This window comes from Aspergillus versicolor (assembly GCF_001890125.1).
Source record: "Aspergillus versicolor CBS 583.65 unplaced genomic scaffold ASPVEscaffold_10, whole genome shotgun sequence".
In the NCBI taxonomy this organism is placed as follows: domain Eukaryota; kingdom Fungi; phylum Ascomycota; class Eurotiomycetes; order Eurotiales; family Aspergillaceae; genus Aspergillus; species Aspergillus versicolor.
The window spans coordinates 682,475-699,901 of NW_024467533.1; the positions used below are offsets into that span (position 1 = coordinate 682,475).

Here is a 17,427-nt window from a genome sequence, read left to right on the forward strand (position 1 = left end):
GAACTGGAGACTTGCGGATGATGCCACCGGCCACATCGACCGTCACCATAGTTCAAGGCACCGTCTCACATTCATTAGACAGAAAATCTATCTTTACCTACCAAATCTGTTCAGCAGTTCTCAATATCATTACAATGAGCATGAGCATAATATAATTTTAATTCTCCATTCTTCTTTCTTGTCTACTCCATGATAGGCAACCCCTCCTCATCAAAATACACAGCAACCCCCTTTCTAAACGAATACTGCAACGCCGCACAAATCTTGCCCGCCTCAAACGCGTCCTCAGGCTGACAAGTGAGCGGCTTCCCATCAAGCACCGCATCCGCAAACTCCTTCAAATCCGTGCGGAAGGTCTCATCAAACAGCGTAAACGCATCCGGAACAGACTTCGTACGAATCCCCAGATGGTCACGGATCTCTACATTCGAATTGGCACTGATGATCGAATGTCCCTTTGTACCGCATAGTCGAGTTGTATCCTCGAATCCGCTGGTCAGTGTGCGGCCGAGATACGTCTTGAAGATCTTGCCGTTGGCGTATTCGACCAACCCCCAAGCGTTGTCGGCGTCGCCGTACTTGGCTAGGTCTGTGTATACGGCGTTCTGCCCGAAGGCGATGACGCGGTTGACTTGTTTCTTGGGGTTTGAGAGGCCGGATTTGACGTCGAGGAGGTATCGGCCGGCGTCGACCTGGGTTTGTTAGTGGATTGGATAGGGTAAGAATAGTGTGACTAACGGTGTGAATGCCAAAGTCGAGGAAGATGCCTCCGGACTGTTCAGAGAAGGATACGAAGAAGGCTAAATGGTCAATTTCTCTTCTGAGGATGATTGCTGGATCAGGACATACCGTTGGGGTCTGCTTGATCAATGCCGGTCGTCTCGACAGCGTGGATTTCACCTAGATCTCCATTGTCGACTAGTGCCTTGGCCTGGCGGTAGGACTTATCATCTGGCACAAGTAAATCTCTGGTCCCTTCAACCATAGCTAGGTACTTACATCTCCGCGTAAAGGGAACAAAGAACTTAAGATCTGGCCTCGAAGCCGACTTCTCAACCACCGCCTTTGTAGTAGCGATATCAACAGAAACAGGCTTCTCGCACATAACATGCAAGTTTAGGTCCAGGGCCTGCAAAATCAAAGGCGCGTGTGTTGCAGTCGCGGTGCAGATGAGCACGGCCTCAGCGCCGCTGTTCTTCAAGCATTCCTGGGGGTCTGAGAAGTACTTGACGGATGGCGGCAGGTTCTCAGAGGCCCATTTGTCGGTGCCTGGCTTTGTATCGCAGACGGCGACGAGCTCGATACGAGGTTGCTGGAAGGCGAGAATTTGGGCTCGAAGGACTCCCAGACGGCCGAGGCCGAAGAGTGCAAACTTGACGCGGTCCGACATGGTTACTGTACAAGGTGGAGGTAAAAAACAAAATGATGCAGCTGTCACTAGGGTCTGAAGCCAGTTATTTATTTTAAATGTCTGTATAGAAGAGTCCGCCGCACCCTTCCCAATCGGGTAATTCCTCAATTCCCAATACAGAAACCTGCGCCGCCCAAGATTGTAGGGAAACATTTCCCTACAATCTCCATCCTACACACTCATTGAAAGACTGTTATGATGCTTGTAATGCTACAGCTCCCCCGGAAAATATCTTCCATCACGTCTCGCCCGCCCAGCCCACACATCATCATGCGCAAAAACAACCTCAACCTCTCCCAATTCCGTGGACCCCCCCATCGTCTCCCTAATCCGTTCCAGTGTTCGCTCCGCCGCCTTCTTGTCCGCATGGATACAGCACACAATACCCGTATACACAGGGTCACTCCACATCGCGATCGCCTTCTCCCCACTCAGCAGCCGTCCATCATGACAAGCATCGCCAGCAAGGTAGACATATCTCCCGTCCGCCTTTCGACAGAGTAGGTTTATGTGCCCGTCCAGGTGTCCTGGGGCGGAGATAACATAGACGCTCCCGTCGTTGAATACGTCCATCGCGTGCGGAAATGCCCCGAGTGGCTCCCAGGGTTTGGAGAATAGGTTCTTTGCGTACTCCCCTGTCTTGGGGTGTAGAGACTCCGTACTCTCGGCTGTGGGTACCTGCATGGCTGGATCATGTAACTCGATTGTGCGCGAGGTATCTAGCAGTCCCTGCTCGAAGTGGCTATGGCTTCCATTCCGGACTTGCTTCTCTCCGTTAATCAGACTTGCTGCGCCAGGACCGATAATGAAGGAAGACTGCGGGTAATCGCCGGGCGTCCCGATGTGGTCCCAGTGGAGATGGCTCAGAATGACGAGGTCAATCTCGTTTGGTGATACGCCCCCTACTGCTAGGGATTCAACTGTGTCAGGGACGCCAGAGAGCGGTTGTCGGGTCATGGCATGTTTGTATATCGGTTCGGCGTAGTCAGTGAGGACTTTGCGGATGCCGAGGTCGAACAGGATGCGTGTTGTTTTGGATGTTTGCTGGTCAGTGTGTTGGATTAGAAATGAGAGGGATGGAACGGTCTTTCTGGTTGGGTTCTCGAGCGGTGTTACGAAGAAGGCCTCGGGGAGGGTGAGGTGCCCGGCGTCGAGGGCGTGGACTGTCACTGAACCGGGCGACATTGTTGGTTCTACAAGAGGAAAGGACAGTAGTTTCCCTGAAGTTATAAAACAACTAAAACCTTCCAGTGATGGGATATGGAATGGGTGGGGTAGGTGGGGTAGGCCTTGGAGATATAACATGCCAACTATGACAGGCATAATGTGGAGTATTGGAGAAGACATATATCTCATTCCCCAACAGACCCCAAAGCCCTATAATCTGGGAGAGCGTACCCCATTCACTCAGCCGAACTTGGCGATCCCAAGATTGATATTATGGTATGGATGGCAGGCGGTGCCCACGGAATAAATGCAGTATAGATATCACTATCTAATAACAGCATCATCTCCTAACAGTACTAAAGCATGTACTTAAAGTCCACATCCCTATCAGTAGCCCTCCAACTCTCTGGAACATCAACCCCTCCAGATTCACGCATTTCCTGCTTCCCCCTCTCCCTCAACAAATAGATATACCTCAGCACCACACACCCAATCCAAACAACGGCCACACTCGCCAAACTCCACGCATTCCCCAAGACATACTTTGGCGCCGCCTCACTCTGATAAATCTGCCCCGCCACCACGCCCCCAATATTCGTCAATGTAAGCTGGATCCCCAAACTAGCCGCCTTCTTGCCGTCCGGCGCACAATTCCCGGACATCCAGGCGATATTGGTGCCCGCGCATAGGAAGCACGAGGTGGCAATTAGGAATGTAGCAAAGTATTGTACGCCTGCTGAGACATCCCATGCTAGCAGGATTGCATATCCGGCTATCCCAAAGGGTGCTGTTATGGCTATGACCAGGGAGCGGGCGTTGAAACGGTCTGAGAGGATGGCGCCGAGAAAGTAGATTGCTGCGCCCCAGAGGTTTACTGTGTGGATTAGCTGTTGGACTATGATTCTCAATGGCATAACTAACCCGGGATTACGAGGTACTGCGCTTGCTCCGTGCTAAAGTCAAATCCGTTCTTCAGAATAACGGGGAGGAACGTGCCAAATCCTGGACTGTCAGTTATGTACAGTATTGTATCTTGGTAGAAGTCTTACCATAGAGGATGGTCACAGCGCATATTTGCATCGTTCCATGGATCCACGTCTTGATATCCTGCACTGCTGCTTTCACATCGCTCATTGCATAGTGCCCTTTGCCGCCACTGTACGCTTCCATATCCTCTGCTCGCCGTCTCATAATCCTCTTGTCCTCTTCATTGAGGAAGTATGCCTGCTCGAAGCTTTTCGGGATAAGGAATATGCAGCACAGCCCTACAACAATTGTGAAAGCGCCTTCGATTATATACAGCCTGGAATAGTCAGACATAAACACAGATCCATGGATGAACCTACCATCGCCATCCAGGATAATCCGCCACTCCGTCCATATACAGGATCCCGAATGCAATAAGCCCTCCAAACGCACCAGCAAGGGCAGATGCAACTGTATACACCCATCAGCATCAGTAAGTATGACAAAGTCGGAAGCTACCAACTCACTGAACAAGTACGAAATCCTCGTCGCCAATTCCTCACGCCTGAACCACGTTGCCAGCATCAGCGTCATACTCGGGAAGAGAAACCCTTCAGTCAGACCCAGGACAAGTCTGCAAGCAACCAAGCCGCCAAAGTCATGTACAAGACCGTTGCATAGACACACCAGACCCCAGCTGACCGTCGCAGCAGGAATGATCCGATTGAACTGCAGACGTCTGGCAAACAACGAGACGGGAAACTCGGCCAGCACGTAGAATATATAAAACACTGATACGGCAACCTGGGGCGTACACTTGATCAGCCCAGAATAAACACAAGCATATAAAGTAATCGAGAACAAACGTTAAATTCGGACCCCTTTAGTCCAATGTCCTCATTCATTCCCTGCGTCGCTGCGTAGCCGATATTCCCACGGTCTAGGTAGCTGATCAGCATCAGCAGCATCAGCACAGGAGCAATGAACAAGTCCAGCTTTCGGACGAGTCGGGCTTCATCGCGGCGGAAGCTTTCTGTGAATTCCTCCAGTTGGTCCACGTTCTCGATTCCGTCGATGTGAGGTTTTGAGATCTCGCTCATGGCTGCAATGGACAATCTTCAATTAATTGGAGTTGAACCGGGATTGGGCACATGCACGGTTCTAGCCAACCCTAGATATGGATGGGTGTAATATATCAAGTTAAATCTTACACCTTGGTCCGTCACGCTGCTACTCCAGGTGAGTACCCACAGCTGATATGGGGCAATCCGGGGTAAGCCACTAGCTTCAGCTTTTCTTGGTCGTGGGCCTTGTTTGCACCCCAAAGTTACTGATATTGACAGGGGTAGACTTATTGGGGCTCATGCTAACCTCCAACTTCCCCAATAACTTCCCCAACCCCCGAGCAACCCCTCCCATGCGCACTATCTTACCCTGGTCAAACAGCCTGTTCAAATTAAGTTGATCGGGGTGATGTATAGCCGAGGGCAATCCTTCGCTTCGTCATCGAGCATTGACCGGCTCTCTTCCCCAATTCTCCAACAGTCGGCCTACCCGAAAGAAGACACGAGTCGACTCCGCATGAAATTCCCATAAAATAAAGATATAATCTCGTTCAAACTACAAACAAAGGTCGACAGAGCTTCAGAACTAGCATGGCTACACCCGACTTCCGCAAAATCGGCTTTATTGGCCTTGGGGCCATGGGAAAGCACATGGTCGAGCACCTAGCCAACAAGCTTCCTGACGAGAGTCGCATCTATATATACGACGTTTCCAGCCCTCCAATCGAAGAGCTAGCCAGAAGATATCCAAGGAAGGTCATTCCCAGCACATCGTCCCAGGATGTTGCAGAGAACGCGGTATGCCAAACCCACATCCTTAACCAGGCCACGCTCATAATCTATAACAGACAGTCATCCTCTCCATGGTCCCCGAAGGCAAACACGTCGAAGCCGTCTACCTCAACCCAGAAACCGGCATCGCAGCCACAGCCCCGGAATCCCTACGCAACAAGCTCCTCATCGACTGCTCAACAATCGACATCGCCACCAGCCTCGCCGTCAAAGCCCACATAACAACGCACCACCCAACAACCACCTTCTACGACGCCCCAGTCAGCGGAGGCACCCTAGGCGCCAAAGCCGGCACAATCGCGTTCTTCCTCGGCTGCGCAAAAACAGACCCAAACCTACCGCGCATAGCCGAGTTACTCCGCCTCATGGGCTCCAAGGTTATCCCCTGCGGGGGCGCAACATCCGGTCTATCCGCGAAACTATGCAACAACTACCTATCAGGCCTTATCGCAATCGCCAGCTCAGAGGCCCTGAATATGGGCATCCGGGCGGGCCTTGACCCGCGCGTGCTCAGCGATGTTATATCCGCGGGTACTGCAGCGAATGCCATCTGTGCGGACTATAACCCGTGTCCTGGGGTTGTGGACAAGGCGCCCTCGAGTAGAGGGTATGAGGGCGGGTTTAAGGTGCAGCTGATGAAGAAGGACTTTGGGCTTGCGGTGGAGTTGGCGAGGGGGGTTGGGGCGAGGCTGGTGCTTGCGGATGTTGGGCTGGAGACTTATGAGGCTGCGGCGGGGGATCCGGAGTGTAGAGATCGGGACTCGAGGGTTGTGTACAGGTTTCTTGGGGGGGATGAGGGGTGGAGAGAGAGGTTTACGTAGTCACTTGTTGGTATCATAGTCAACCGTTATTACAATATTAAATCCTGTCTAGGTTGTATAGGCCAGCTTTCATAGATAGGACAAGGCACTCTGTTAAGAGGTATCCAGGATCAACAAGTGTCTTTATATTGCCTGTCAATTTGAAGACTACATCTACTCAGTTCTGAAGTGTAGATTGATATCAAGCCCGAGTATACTCCCCCTTCTCAATCATCTCCAAGATAGTCTTCTCCGTGATCTTCATCGCCTCAACCCCAGCCGGCACACCACAGTAGATTGTCGCCTGCAGCACCGCCTCACTAATCTCCTTCTCAGTCAAGCCGTTATTAATCGCGCCTCGCGTATGAACCGCCAACTCCGGCCACGACTTCAATGCAATCAGCATGCCGATATCTGCATTCAGACATTAGCACATCCAATTCAACCTCATCGATGGGTAAGTGTACACACTGAGAAGACTCCTCTGCTTCCTCTCCAGCCCCGGCCTCGTCCAGATATGTCCCCAGCACCACTCAGTCACCAGTTCCTGGCCTGGGAGTGCGAACTCGCTGGATCCGTTCTTCAAGGCCCGGTCGACGTATTCGTCTCCGACGACTGCGCGGCGCACCTGCAGGCCCTCGGAGAAGAGGGTGTCGTGCAGCGGCTTGAGCTCTTCTTTATTTGCCATGCTTGAATAGATATTCCTTGTTCAATTCTGGAGTAAATGAGGATTTGAAAGTTATTTAGGTTGTTAAGGTGCTGCGGGGGTCTATAAGTTGACTTGGGCTTCCCCAATATTACCCCAATATCTCCAGCTCGGTTCCCCAACGTCCCCTCCTGGTACTTCCACCGTGCAGCATGCCGCATATGCATGAGCTGACTATTGGATATCGAAAATGGGGAAACTTAAATTGCTTTATTCGATTTTCATAACCGAGGTAATGCAAAGAAGTTGCTAGGATCAAACTTGCATCTTGATCACACCCAGTATGTTATTCCGACACTAAACCAAGTCCGCCTGACTGGTACATCCTTCATTCTGCATGACGCGATATTATAATATTCAGGGCTATATAACTATTTTATCTTGAATCCGGGGCTGTAGCTGGTGACACCTGGTACCACTAAGAGCTGTATTGAAATCAGACGAATATACAGCCGTATCCAATTGCAGTATCCAAATGATAGTTAGAAGGTTATATTCTTAGATCTAGGTTATGGTGAATAGAGCCCTTCTATTATTATCATATAGCAATGCGCTGTTATGCATAACATAATCTTCAACTCTGCTAACATGCCTTCTTGGTAGTATCTGATTTATAGCGGTATTCGTATTGGCCCTTTGCCAGCATTAACTTCACTGTTGTATTTTGATATATTTAGAAGTGGCCGCAGCGTTCTGGCCACAATTAGTAACAGTATCTGTAAAGTAATCTAGTTCAGTACCTCACATTTCATTTATCAATTGATGCTTCACATATCACGCTTTTAATGAACAAAACCTACTTGTGAGCATTAAGATATGCATTCCGGTGAAATTTCTGCTGCACAGCTGACTTTCTGGTCTGCATTCTCACTTCTAAGGTTAAATATCTTCCTCCTTCCTCTTTAGCCTCGTCCTCTCCTACCACCCCAGGTCAACATCAATGCTATCATGGCTTTGATACTGGTACTCCTCAAGCTGGCGCTCTTTGCAGCTACTATCAGAGCCGTCGACTTCCCCTCTACATGTGACGATGACTGCAGAGCCACCTACGACCAGGCCTTCGCCCTCGACGCTGGCCTGTGGGAGAACCCCGACCTCTCCAGCCACCCTCTCTATTCAACCTCCGAGAACCTTGACGACTACTCTATCGGTTCCCTTATAAAATGGCAAGACGAGCCTGCTAGCACTGCTTCCGAATCATTCTGGGTTCCGTCCGGTCTGTCATTCTCGCGCTTCTCCTATGTCAGCCAGGACATCAATGGCGCCTTACTTCCAGCCTCCGCATTCGTTCTCACCCCCTACCATAATCCCCTGGGCACCGATAAGCCTTTCCCTGTCGTCGTCTGGGCGCACGGCACCGCCGGCTACACACCCCAGTGCGCGCCCTCCAACGACAGACGCCTTCAATACCAATGGCAAGGGCCCTTCGCACTCGCGCAGCAGGGCTACGTCGTCATCGCCCCCGACTATGCGGGTCTGGGCACCACCATCCCCAACGGCTTCATGTACAATGCCGGAATAGCCCACGCCAACGACGTCAGCCTGGCCGTCAATGCTGCACGCGCGCACCTCAGTGACCAAATCTCAGACGAGTGGGTCGTCGTCGGCCACAGCGAAGGAGGCCTCACAGCCTGGCGAACCGCGCAGCGCGAAGTCGATCACAAGCGCGCTGTTGGCGGGTTCATCGGCGCCGTCGCAATCTCTCCAGCCATGGAAGTCATGTCCTTAGTGCCCTGGGTGATTGAAAAGGCCAAAGGCGGACCGCTTCAAGAGGTCTTCATTCCGTACATGCTTCGGTCTATTGCGCGTCTGTTTCCGTCGTTCGATCTCGCCAAGTACGCCACCAAAAGGCTCATTGAGATTTCGGAGCTCTCGATGGATGGGTGTCTGAACGTCGCCATCCCGCTGCTCTGGAATATGACACTCGCCGATATGTACCTCAACGAAGCCAATTTTACTTCTGCCCCTGAGGTACAACAGTGGCAGCGGCAGTATCATGGCAATGGCTCCCATGAGCTCGGCGGTCCACTGCTCGTGCTCCATGGCGAGACGGACTTTATCCTCCCTCATTCGCATATTGAGAAGATCTTCGACGAGCAGTGTGATGCTTTCCCCGAGTCTGCTGCTCAGTATAGACTTCTCCCTGGGCTTGACCATGACGGCGTCGTCCAGGCTTCCCACGCAGTCTATTTCCCATGGATTGCGGATCGGTTTAACGGGAGGGAACTGGAGGCTGGATGTACTAAGGATAAGATTAGACCTGCTACTCAGCGGTTTTCTACTGTCGAACAGGTCTGGATATCTGGAGGGCAGCTGTATGTTGAGTGACGACGAATTGTGGACCTAGAAGTTGGGGTTTATGCGGTTGAAACTGGAAAACCATAGATATTATAGAATAATACTTATCCACGTTCAAGATCTTTGAAGAATGTAAAATTCTTCAAGATGTTCATCGGTAGCTAATGCAGAGTATAAGTATAACAAATTCGACCCTCGCCAAGCTACCAACCTATCTCCATTCGACAGTCACATCACCAAGCCAGAAAGTCAAATCAAACTTCAAGAGTATATTGCAACCTGCCAGAGACACTCAATCTTAGAATGACTGATATCCCGGTTGAGAAAGACGGGCTAGCTATTGCCCTGACTGGGCACTGTCACTATATCTGTCCTATCAACTAATACCCTACTGTACATATCTATCTTATAAGACCAGTTCAAAGGTTCTCCTGAAAGAACTGGGTAAGCCTATCAAACGGAATAAGCTCCACACGGTCATACAAATCAACATGACCTGCTCCAGGCACCCAATACAGCTCCTTCGGCTCCTCCGCACGCGCATACGCATCCTCACTAAACTCACGCGAATGCGCCTGGTCCCCCGAGATAAACAATAACGGCCTTGGCGAGATCGTCTCGATATCATTAAACGGGTAAAAGTTCATGAAGCGCACATTACTCGTCGTCGACCGCGAAGTCGTAAGATTCGGCGTCGATCCTTCAGGCGTGAAAGCCCCACGCCTCGTGCGGTAGAAGTCGTAGAACTCGCGATCCACCGCCGTCGAATCGGATGTGAGATTAATCGGGGTTCCGGGGGAGTACTCCGTCTCGCCCCCGGCGGCCTCGACCCAGCGCTGCTGTACGGCTGCGGCAATGAGTTCCTTACGCTGGTCTATGCTCTGGGAATGGCGTAGGCCGTTGCGGTTTGCGGCGCCCATGTCGTACATGCTTGATGTCGCAATGGCCTTTATACGTGGATCGATCTTTGCGGCGCTGATGACGAACGAGCCGCTGCCGCAGATTCCTAGCGCGCCGATGCGTTCGTGGTGGACGTTGCGCTGTGTGCCGAGATAGTCGACTGCGGCGCTGAAGGCCTCGGCGTAGAGGTCTGGAGACACTGCGTTGAGAGGCACGCCGGAGCTGCCGCCGTAGAAGGGGAGGTCTAGCGAGACGGTGATGAAGCCCTGCTCGGCGAGTTTGGTGGCGTAGAGGTTTGCGCTCTGCTCCTTCACGGCGCCCATGGGGTGGCCGACGACGATGGCGGGGGTGTTGGTGCTGTTGGTGTGGTTTAGGGTTCTGGGGACGAAGATGTTGCCTGCGATGCTCATCTGGTTCTGCGTGGGGAAGTTGATGGGCTGAACTGTCACGTTAGGGCTGCGGTAGAAGTTGTCCGCGCCGAAGGACATGTTCTGGGTTGCTGCAGGGGTTGTATTGAGGAGTGCCATCATGCTGATGGTCAGCAGTCCGTTGAAGACTCTCATGATGCTTTCTTTTGCGCGCTTGCGAAGCTTGAAGGGGTTGAAGGTGAATTCATTTTCGGGCAGGCTTCTACGCTTTTATATCCATGGAGGTAGGTGGTTCTGCACAGCCAACTGATTCCAACCCAATATGTCGTCAGCCAAGTACAATGCTCCCTGCTTATAAACATCGTGGTTACGCGTACTGCAGCTTGCTTACCTGTGGACCAAACCCTCCTCGACCAGCTTCTCGATCACCGTGGTGGGTAAAGGTTTCTTCCCGCAGTGCATGGCGTACCCACATGTATCTATGATATCAGTTACAAGCCAATAGTGCCTCTATATCTGACCCACAATCATAAGCATCTTGCATTAGCGCCTACCGCATTTCTCCTTCTTCCACAGTGTACCTGGTGAGAGAGCCAGTGTCACCAGCGGATCTACATAAGCTCGCTCGCTGAAGACAACTTTAAGTGCTTCACCTCTGCTCTATTTCGACCTTGGCAGAGGCAGATCCGCTCCAGGCTACCGAATTCCTTGGATAGTTTCTCGGGTCTACCATACGAGTCTTTTCAATTCTGCTGCCTTGGACTGTGTCTTTATTGGAGAGGGATGATTCTTGCGTGATAGGACTCCACGCTCAATACAACAGCCATCTGATATGTAATCACTCGAGATACCCTAGTTCCTTGTATTCAATCCCGACTAGCAATCGTACCACTGACATAGCCCGGTAGTACCACAGCAGCTATATCTTCCATTGATGCATAGACCGCACCCCTGACGCTTTTCGATCGTGTCGGCGTTGGCGACTGGTTCTGCTGCTGGTGCCGGGGCAGCAATTGCAACGGCGACAATGCTAAGGAGGACGAGAGAGATCTTCATGTTGGAGATCGGGTTATATGCTGCGACTCATTAGTAAGTCTTGATATCAATCTCGAGGGATAGGGTAAGTGCCTTGATAGTTTCTGAGTTTAGTTCTGGATTTCCTGTTCTTCAGAGTAGAATCGGCGAGGAGGAGCTGACTTTATATGCATTAACACTGCACTACGAAGTACATACACTCAAACATATTGTCAGACTCCGTGACCTTTCAGGGTAGTTCCATTCCGTCAGCACTAACTATTCCATTGCATAGTCTTATTTTACGCCCCCTTCCCGTCAATCGTCAACCTGCCTGCAGCCAATATATCTCCTAAGCACAAATGACCAGCCAGCGAGCTGACAGCCTATATCACAAATAGGGCCACCCACTCCCTCCGTTCCGGAAATGGCCTGGACCCTGACTAGCACTCATACCATTGGCACAGCCCGTTCGCACAGCAGCTATATCTTCCATTGACGCAGGCGGTACAACCCTGGCGCTTCTCGATCGTGTCAGCATTCATGTGCGGTTCTGGCGCCGGGGCTGCCAATGCAACGGCGATGATGCTAAGGAGGACAAAAGATATCTTCATGTTGTATTTGTAAATCGGCTTGTATGTCTGCGACTCGCGGTGAGCATTGACTGACTCTTTTTTCTCTGGGGGAAAGGTACCTTGAATATTTAAATTCAGTTGTCGATGTTACTGTCTTTCACCAGACTCTGCATCAAAGTGCTAGCTATATACCTTTCGACGGTATATTGTTAAGTCTAAGCTCGCTCGAATAACACCCACCTCCGTGCCCTTTCAGGGTAAGGTCACCCTGCAGACGCATTCCATTGGTGCACTATCTTATTTTCCTAGGCAATCGGCTTCCCCTCAAATGGCGGGGTCGTAACGAGATCCCTTCGGCGAAGGATCTAGTTTGCAGGACTTGGCTAGTTTAAGGGCGAGTTACAGGGTCGTCAAGACAAGAAATGTTGGCTGATATATTACGCCCAGATACTCTTCAAAAGGTCTGCCACTTCTCGGGTGCTCTAACCGGAAAAGAGACGGCATATGTGTTTGATTTGCAAGTTAAGTAATATAGGGCCCTGTGTACTCAGCACTAACCTACAGCTTACTGCAGAAAACAGTCCAGCTACATTGCAGGACGGCCTACTACAGCATACGTCCAATTCCACCATTCACAACTGGCCGGACGTTCATCGCTCCTTCCAGGAAAAGCAGTGCAGTATTTGCCTTAAAGGAAGCTGCGATCGAGTCCTTTGGTCCTTCCATTTACTCCAGTACACAGTCGCGCCTTCCCAGTGTACTCCTCCTGTTCTTTACATGCGGAAGCTGCGACTGACCCAAATGGTCTCAGTCCACCCCGTGTTTCCTATTTCGGACACTTGCCCTAACTCCAGCTCCTTCAACTACAAGATTGTAACTTCTGATTCCAGGTTTCACTTTACTGTTCAACCGGGAGTTGTCCTTTATAGCATCGCAGAGCCTCACGCAAGATATCAAATTAAGCATTTCCGAGAAATCACGACGTTTTAGACTATCTTGCATCATCAGGCTGGTGTGGCAGTATTTTAATTTATCTATATAATTTCTTAGAACATGATCTATTTACTATAATTTGCCCGACATCCATTTTAATCACCCCCAGTCGAACTACAATAGTTTACCAGGCAATCTTCGCCAGGACACCCTTCGGCCAGCGCCGCACTGAATACTTCCGAGCCTCGTCTAGAAACAAAAGCCCCAGTCCAAATGCAATCGGGAGGAAGAAGTGCTCTACCGGCACCGTGGTCGTATCGATTGACTCATGCAAGGCCGGGATATACAGGACTGTCACAATAATCCATTAATCACCCAAAAGCCAGAATAAAACAAACCAAGTATCAAAATGAAAAGGGCGGGGCTTACATATAAAAACCACACACAGCGCAAACACCATAGCCGGGAACAGAAGCAGATTCTGCGTCTCCTTATTCAGAATCGGCGGCTGCTGGAAAATACTCAGCCGCCGGGTCCGGACGGCGAGCAGGTTGAAGAACTGCATGAAGACCAGATTGACGAAGTAAATCGAGGATGCCTCGTTCGCGACTTGGGTTACGTAGTCGGGGTCGTATTTGGGATCCATGGACCCGTAGCGCAGGACCATTGCGCTGAATGGGATGCCTTTTCTCTGTTTGGATGGTCAACTTTCCTGTTCTCTTTAGGTGCGGTTTATTGAGGACCTACCTGCATGTACCAGAATGCCATGGCGTAAGACATGAAGCACTCGTATAGACCGATGAAGAAGTATGCGTGACCGAGGAGCTTTGCGTCGACCAGACGATCTTTCTTAGGGTTTCGAGGTGGTCTCAGGAGGAGGTCGGATTCTGGCTTCTCGAATGCGAGAGTTATTGCGCCGGCGCAGTCGGTTAGACAGCTATCACTATTAACTATGTCCCAGTAAGTTGCAGATGGAAGCTCACCAGATGATGATCATGAGGAAAGAAGACAAGATTTGAGGCACGCCCAGGACGACGTTCGTTATGACCGGCCCTGGTTTGTTAGTGGTCGAGTCTGAACAGTGAGAACAGTTGTAACGTACATAGTTCACTGAAACTCCCAGCAGGAAGTAGGTAGATGACAGTCTTTTTCAAGTTATCTGATCGAATTAGTACAACCCAAATCACAGGAACCAAACATACCGTAAACAAGTCTGCCATACTTGACAGCTTCAACGATAGCAGAGAACGAATCAAGAAGAACAATATCGGCAGCCTCAATCGCTACATCAGATCCACTTCCCAAAGCAACGCCCACGTCTGCTGCCTTTAGAGACGGAGCATCGTTGACGCCGTCACCCGTCATGGCGACGATGTTATTCCTCCCCTGGAACTCCTTGACAATGCGAAGTTTCTGCTCCGGTGTTGTTCGCGCAAAGACGATTTCATCGTATCCGCATAGCCTGTCCCAGTCGCTGTCAGAGAGATCAGCTAGCTCGGGGCCACTGATGACAATGGCGGTTGTTGCACCGGGCTGTTTGATGGATCCTTCATCCGAGTCCAACGCCTTGATATCGTGGACCAGGTCAGGATGCGTTCTGATAATGCCGCATTCAATGGCGATTGCTTGCGCAGTGAGCTTGTAGTCCCCGGTGACCTGATACTATCAGCCAGCGGCACGTCTACGACTTGGTATATATAACTTACCATCATAATACGAATAGCTGCCCCACGGAGCGTGCTAACCACAGAAGGAATTTCGTCTCTCTGTACCCGTTAGCCTGTATTCAGATGACAAGTAGGGCCAGCCTACCGGAGGATCAATCAGTCCAACCAGCCCTACAAGGGTGAGACCGTCCACAGCCGACTCAAGAACCGCCTTCTCATCGCAAGTCGCATTCACCGCGTCACTCGAAAGCGGTTTCTGGGCCATGAGAATAACGCGCTTCCCCTTCGCCGACCAGCGGTCCTTGATGGCTTCGATCTTGCTGCGATCGCTCTGGGATAGGGCCTCGGTCTCGCCGTTTCTGGTAATCACGTATGCGCATTTCGAAAGAAGCATATCCGGGGCGCCTTTGATGAATAGGTACCTACAACTCAGCCATCAGACAGATACAAGCATGTAAAACTGGTAAAGGTACTCACGCGCTGCCCTCGTCAACCGACTTCATAACCCTCACCATAAACTTATTCTTGCTATTAAACGGAATCTCAAACGTTTTCTTCCACTGCGCGCGCAGCTCATTAACCGGTCCGAGAGACTGCGAAAGCCGCAGGATAGCCTGGTCGGTAGGGTCTCCAAAGACCTTTGCAGCGTGCAGCGGACGGTCCAGTGTGCTTGCATCGAACTCAGCAGCGTTGCAGAGTCCTCCTACTGAACGGACGAGATTGATCGATTTGTTTGGGATCCCGTGGGCCATGCGCTCTTTGGCTGCGTCGGAGGTGTATTCCTCGCTGCCGGAGAAGCAATCTGTGACGAACATTTCATTCTGGCTTGTTAGTGGCACTATCTACTAATACTTAAGGGTGAGAGAGAAATACCTTGGTAAGAGTGCCCGTCTTGTCTGAACAAATCACCGAGACAGCACCGAGGGTTTCCACCGTTGCCAGGGACTTGCAGAGGATCTTATTCTTCTTCATAATCCCAGCAGCAATGGTAAGGCCCATGGAAATCGAAATCGGCAGGCCCTCTGGGATAAATGCTATACCGACACTGACACAGCTGACAATGAGGGTTGGGACGTCGATGAAGTCCGGATGGTCTCTGCGCAGATACCCAGCCCTAGACGCGCCTGTCAGCTAGTATCTCTCTTTACAATGCCAGGATACGTACCAGATTATAATGATGATTATCACGAAAGTAATGATGAAAGACGCAATGATCAGGACGAATCGTAGAATCTCCTTCTGCATGGGCGTTAACTCTGTTCTCCGGCCGTTGGACAGGCTGGCGATCCGGCCAAACACTGCCTGGTCTCCTGTTCCGACGACGATGCCCAGTGCAGCTCCTGAGACGCAGTATGTGCCCTGCAGGCCGATATTGTTCGTTTCGAGGAAGTTGTTGTTTGTTGAATCCACCGACCCAGGGACAGGCTCCGACTCGCCTAGACGGTCAGCAATACAATACATACAGCACAACAGAAATGGTGTACTTACCAGTCAGGATAGATCTATCAAACTTGACATCAGCAGAAGCATGAATCAGGCGCACATCCGCAGGTAGTTTATTCCCCTGCTTGATCTGGATCAAGTCACCAGGCACAAGATCAACCGCAGTCAAGTCCGTCGGATTCCCATTGCGAATGGCAACACACTGGTCCGGCAGCATGGTCGTGATCGACGCCATGACCTGAGACGACGACCAATCCTGCCAGCCATTGAAGGCGGCCTGTAGGAGCCATACCACGGCAAGTACAATAGCCAAGGCCAGATTCGCCTGTGACGGGGGACGGCCGAGCGGTTGCCACGCGATAAAGACCAGGATACAACCCCCGAGAAGGATGCTGCCAAATCCGCCGAAGATGTAGCCCATCAAGGTGCGGAACCATCTTGACGGGGGCGGCGATAGCTGGTTTCTACCGTATCTGGCGACTAGTCTGCTGAGCTGCTCGCTTTGCAGGCCCTGAGGGGAGGTTGCGAGTCGTTTATGCAGCTCGTCGACAGAGAGGAGGTGGTAGTCCAGTTCCGCGAGCCCTATATCGTCAGCAATGGTATGACGCAATGAGGAGAGGAATCTAACCTTTTATTTGCTCTTGTTCCTTTTTATTGGAATGCACGTCTTTCCCGGACGTGTCATCAACCTTGAATGATCTACAGAGTATATCAGAATGCGCCACGCAAGCAGGGTGGTATCTCCTTACAGCGTGCGGTATGTGATAGGCAGCAGATTCTCCGGAGCAACGACTCGACCACGGCCACTGCCAATAGAGACAGACGAGTTGCGACGAGACAAAGACCGCATTTCATCGCGAGGGACGCCCTCGTCGACAATAGTGATCCTGTCGTGTTTGTCGTGCTCCATAGCGAATAGCTTTACCAGCAAAATAAACAAATAGAATAAATAAATCAAATAGCAAGGATAGAGCTACATGCAGAGCTCGCTCCCTCCTCTTATAGACCCTTGCATGATGCGAGGAGCTTGGGCAATCTCGCTTGTGCGATCTCGCGTGGTTGACAGAGCCCGCGATAGTGAAGCCCGAGTGGCTGCAGTAAATCACTCGGTGGCCCGCGCGGATTTTCTGGTCCAACCACTGCACTGCGCCTGCGCCATTATCTGAACCACTCTTGCGGAGGGAGTCTGGTTGCAGCGCCTCGATTGAATTTATCGAGCTGTTCCGTGGCGCGAAAATGCCGCAGTTACTCTACTTTTTCTGGTCGCGTGTGGCCGATTGCGGCGCTGAAGGTGCTGAATGTACGTAGTTAGTTAGGGCATTG

At 51.1% G+C, this 17,427-nt stretch overlaps 8 protein-coding genes across 8 annotated transcripts; 2 read left to right on the forward strand and 6 right to left on the reverse strand.

The window, feature by feature from the left end:
- Positions 1-170: 170 nt before the first annotated feature.
- Positions 171-1,390, reverse strand: ASPVEDRAFT_154268 (putative NAD binding Rossmann fold oxidoreductase; the record flags this gene model as incomplete). The annotated part of the gene is made up of 4 exons (XM_040808400.1): positions 171-692; positions 739-800; positions 850-951; positions 1,000-1,390. The coding sequence occupies 4 exons, from the start codon at positions 1,388-1,390 to the stop codon at positions 183-185; spliced, it is 1,065 nt and encodes a 354-aa protein (XP_040671956.1). The 3' UTR covers positions 171-182.
- A 20-nt stretch (positions 1,391-1,410) lies between these two features.
- On the reverse strand, positions 1,411-2,654 carry ASPVEDRAFT_45606 (MBL fold metallo-hydrolase). Its single transcript, XM_040813338.1, has one exon. The coding sequence runs from the start codon at positions 2,594-2,596 to the stop codon at positions 1,622-1,624; it is 975 nt and encodes a 324-aa protein (XP_040671957.1). The 5' UTR covers positions 2,597-2,654; the 3' UTR covers positions 1,411-1,621.
- Positions 2,655-2,934: 280 nt separating this feature from the next.
- On the reverse strand, positions 2,935-4,644 carry ASPVEDRAFT_32514 (uncharacterized protein; the record flags this gene model as incomplete). Its single annotated transcript, XM_040810612.1, has 6 exons — positions 2,935-3,452; positions 3,500-3,580; positions 3,628-3,881; positions 3,925-4,015; positions 4,072-4,360; positions 4,411-4,644. The coding sequence occupies 6 exons, from the start codon at positions 4,642-4,644 to the stop codon at positions 2,935-2,937; spliced, it is 1,467 nt and encodes a 488-aa protein (XP_040671958.1).
- A 388-nt stretch (positions 4,645-5,032) lies between these two features.
- On the forward strand, positions 5,033-6,221 carry ASPVEDRAFT_64994 (uncharacterized protein; the record flags this gene model as incomplete). Its single annotated transcript, XM_040815758.1, has 2 exons — positions 5,033-5,406; positions 5,457-6,221. Exons 1-2 carry the CDS (start codon positions 5,200-5,202, stop codon positions 6,219-6,221), a joined length of 972 nt encoding a protein of 323 aa, XP_040671959.1. The 5' UTR covers positions 5,033-5,199.
- A 117-nt stretch (positions 6,222-6,338) lies between these two features.
- ASPVEDRAFT_64995 (uncharacterized protein) lies at positions 6,339-6,888 on the reverse strand (the record flags this gene model as incomplete). Its single annotated transcript, XM_040815759.1, has 2 exons — positions 6,339-6,614; positions 6,672-6,888. 2 exons carry the CDS (start codon positions 6,886-6,888, stop codon positions 6,403-6,405), a joined length of 429 nt encoding a protein of 142 aa, XP_040671960.1. The 3' UTR covers positions 6,339-6,402.
- Positions 6,889-7,722: 834 nt separating this feature from the next.
- Positions 7,723-9,260, forward strand: ASPVEDRAFT_875032 (putative secretory lipase). Its single transcript, XM_040818079.1, has one exon. The coding sequence runs from the start codon at positions 7,855-7,857 to the stop codon at positions 9,232-9,234; it is 1,380 nt and encodes a 459-aa protein (XP_040671961.1). The 5' UTR covers positions 7,723-7,854; the 3' UTR covers positions 9,235-9,260.
- Positions 9,261-9,623: 363 nt separating this feature from the next.
- Positions 9,624-10,634, reverse strand: ASPVEDRAFT_55894 (alpha/beta hydrolase; the record flags this gene model as incomplete). The annotated part of the gene is made up of 1 exon (XM_040815131.1): positions 9,624-10,634. One exon carries the CDS (start codon positions 10,632-10,634, stop codon positions 9,624-9,626), a length of 1,011 nt encoding a protein of 336 aa, XP_040671962.1.
- Positions 10,635-13,075: 2,441 nt separating this feature from the next.
- On the reverse strand, positions 13,076-17,028 carry ASPVEDRAFT_45608 (cation-translocating P-type ATPase). Its single transcript, XM_040813339.1, has 14 exons — positions 16,854-17,028; positions 16,733-16,803; positions 16,150-16,686; positions 15,827-16,097; positions 15,535-15,775; positions 15,139-15,482; positions 14,807-15,083; positions 14,701-14,760; positions 14,197-14,650; positions 14,097-14,153; positions 13,978-14,047; positions 13,742-13,931; positions 13,424-13,685; positions 13,076-13,345 (listed from the first exon to the last, which is right to left on the reverse strand). The coding sequence occupies exons 1-14, from the start codon at positions 17,012-17,014 to the stop codon at positions 13,179-13,181; spliced, it is 3,162 nt and encodes a 1,053-aa protein (XP_040671963.1). The 5' UTR covers positions 17,015-17,028; the 3' UTR covers positions 13,076-13,178.
- Positions 17,029-17,427: the final 399 nt, after the last annotated feature.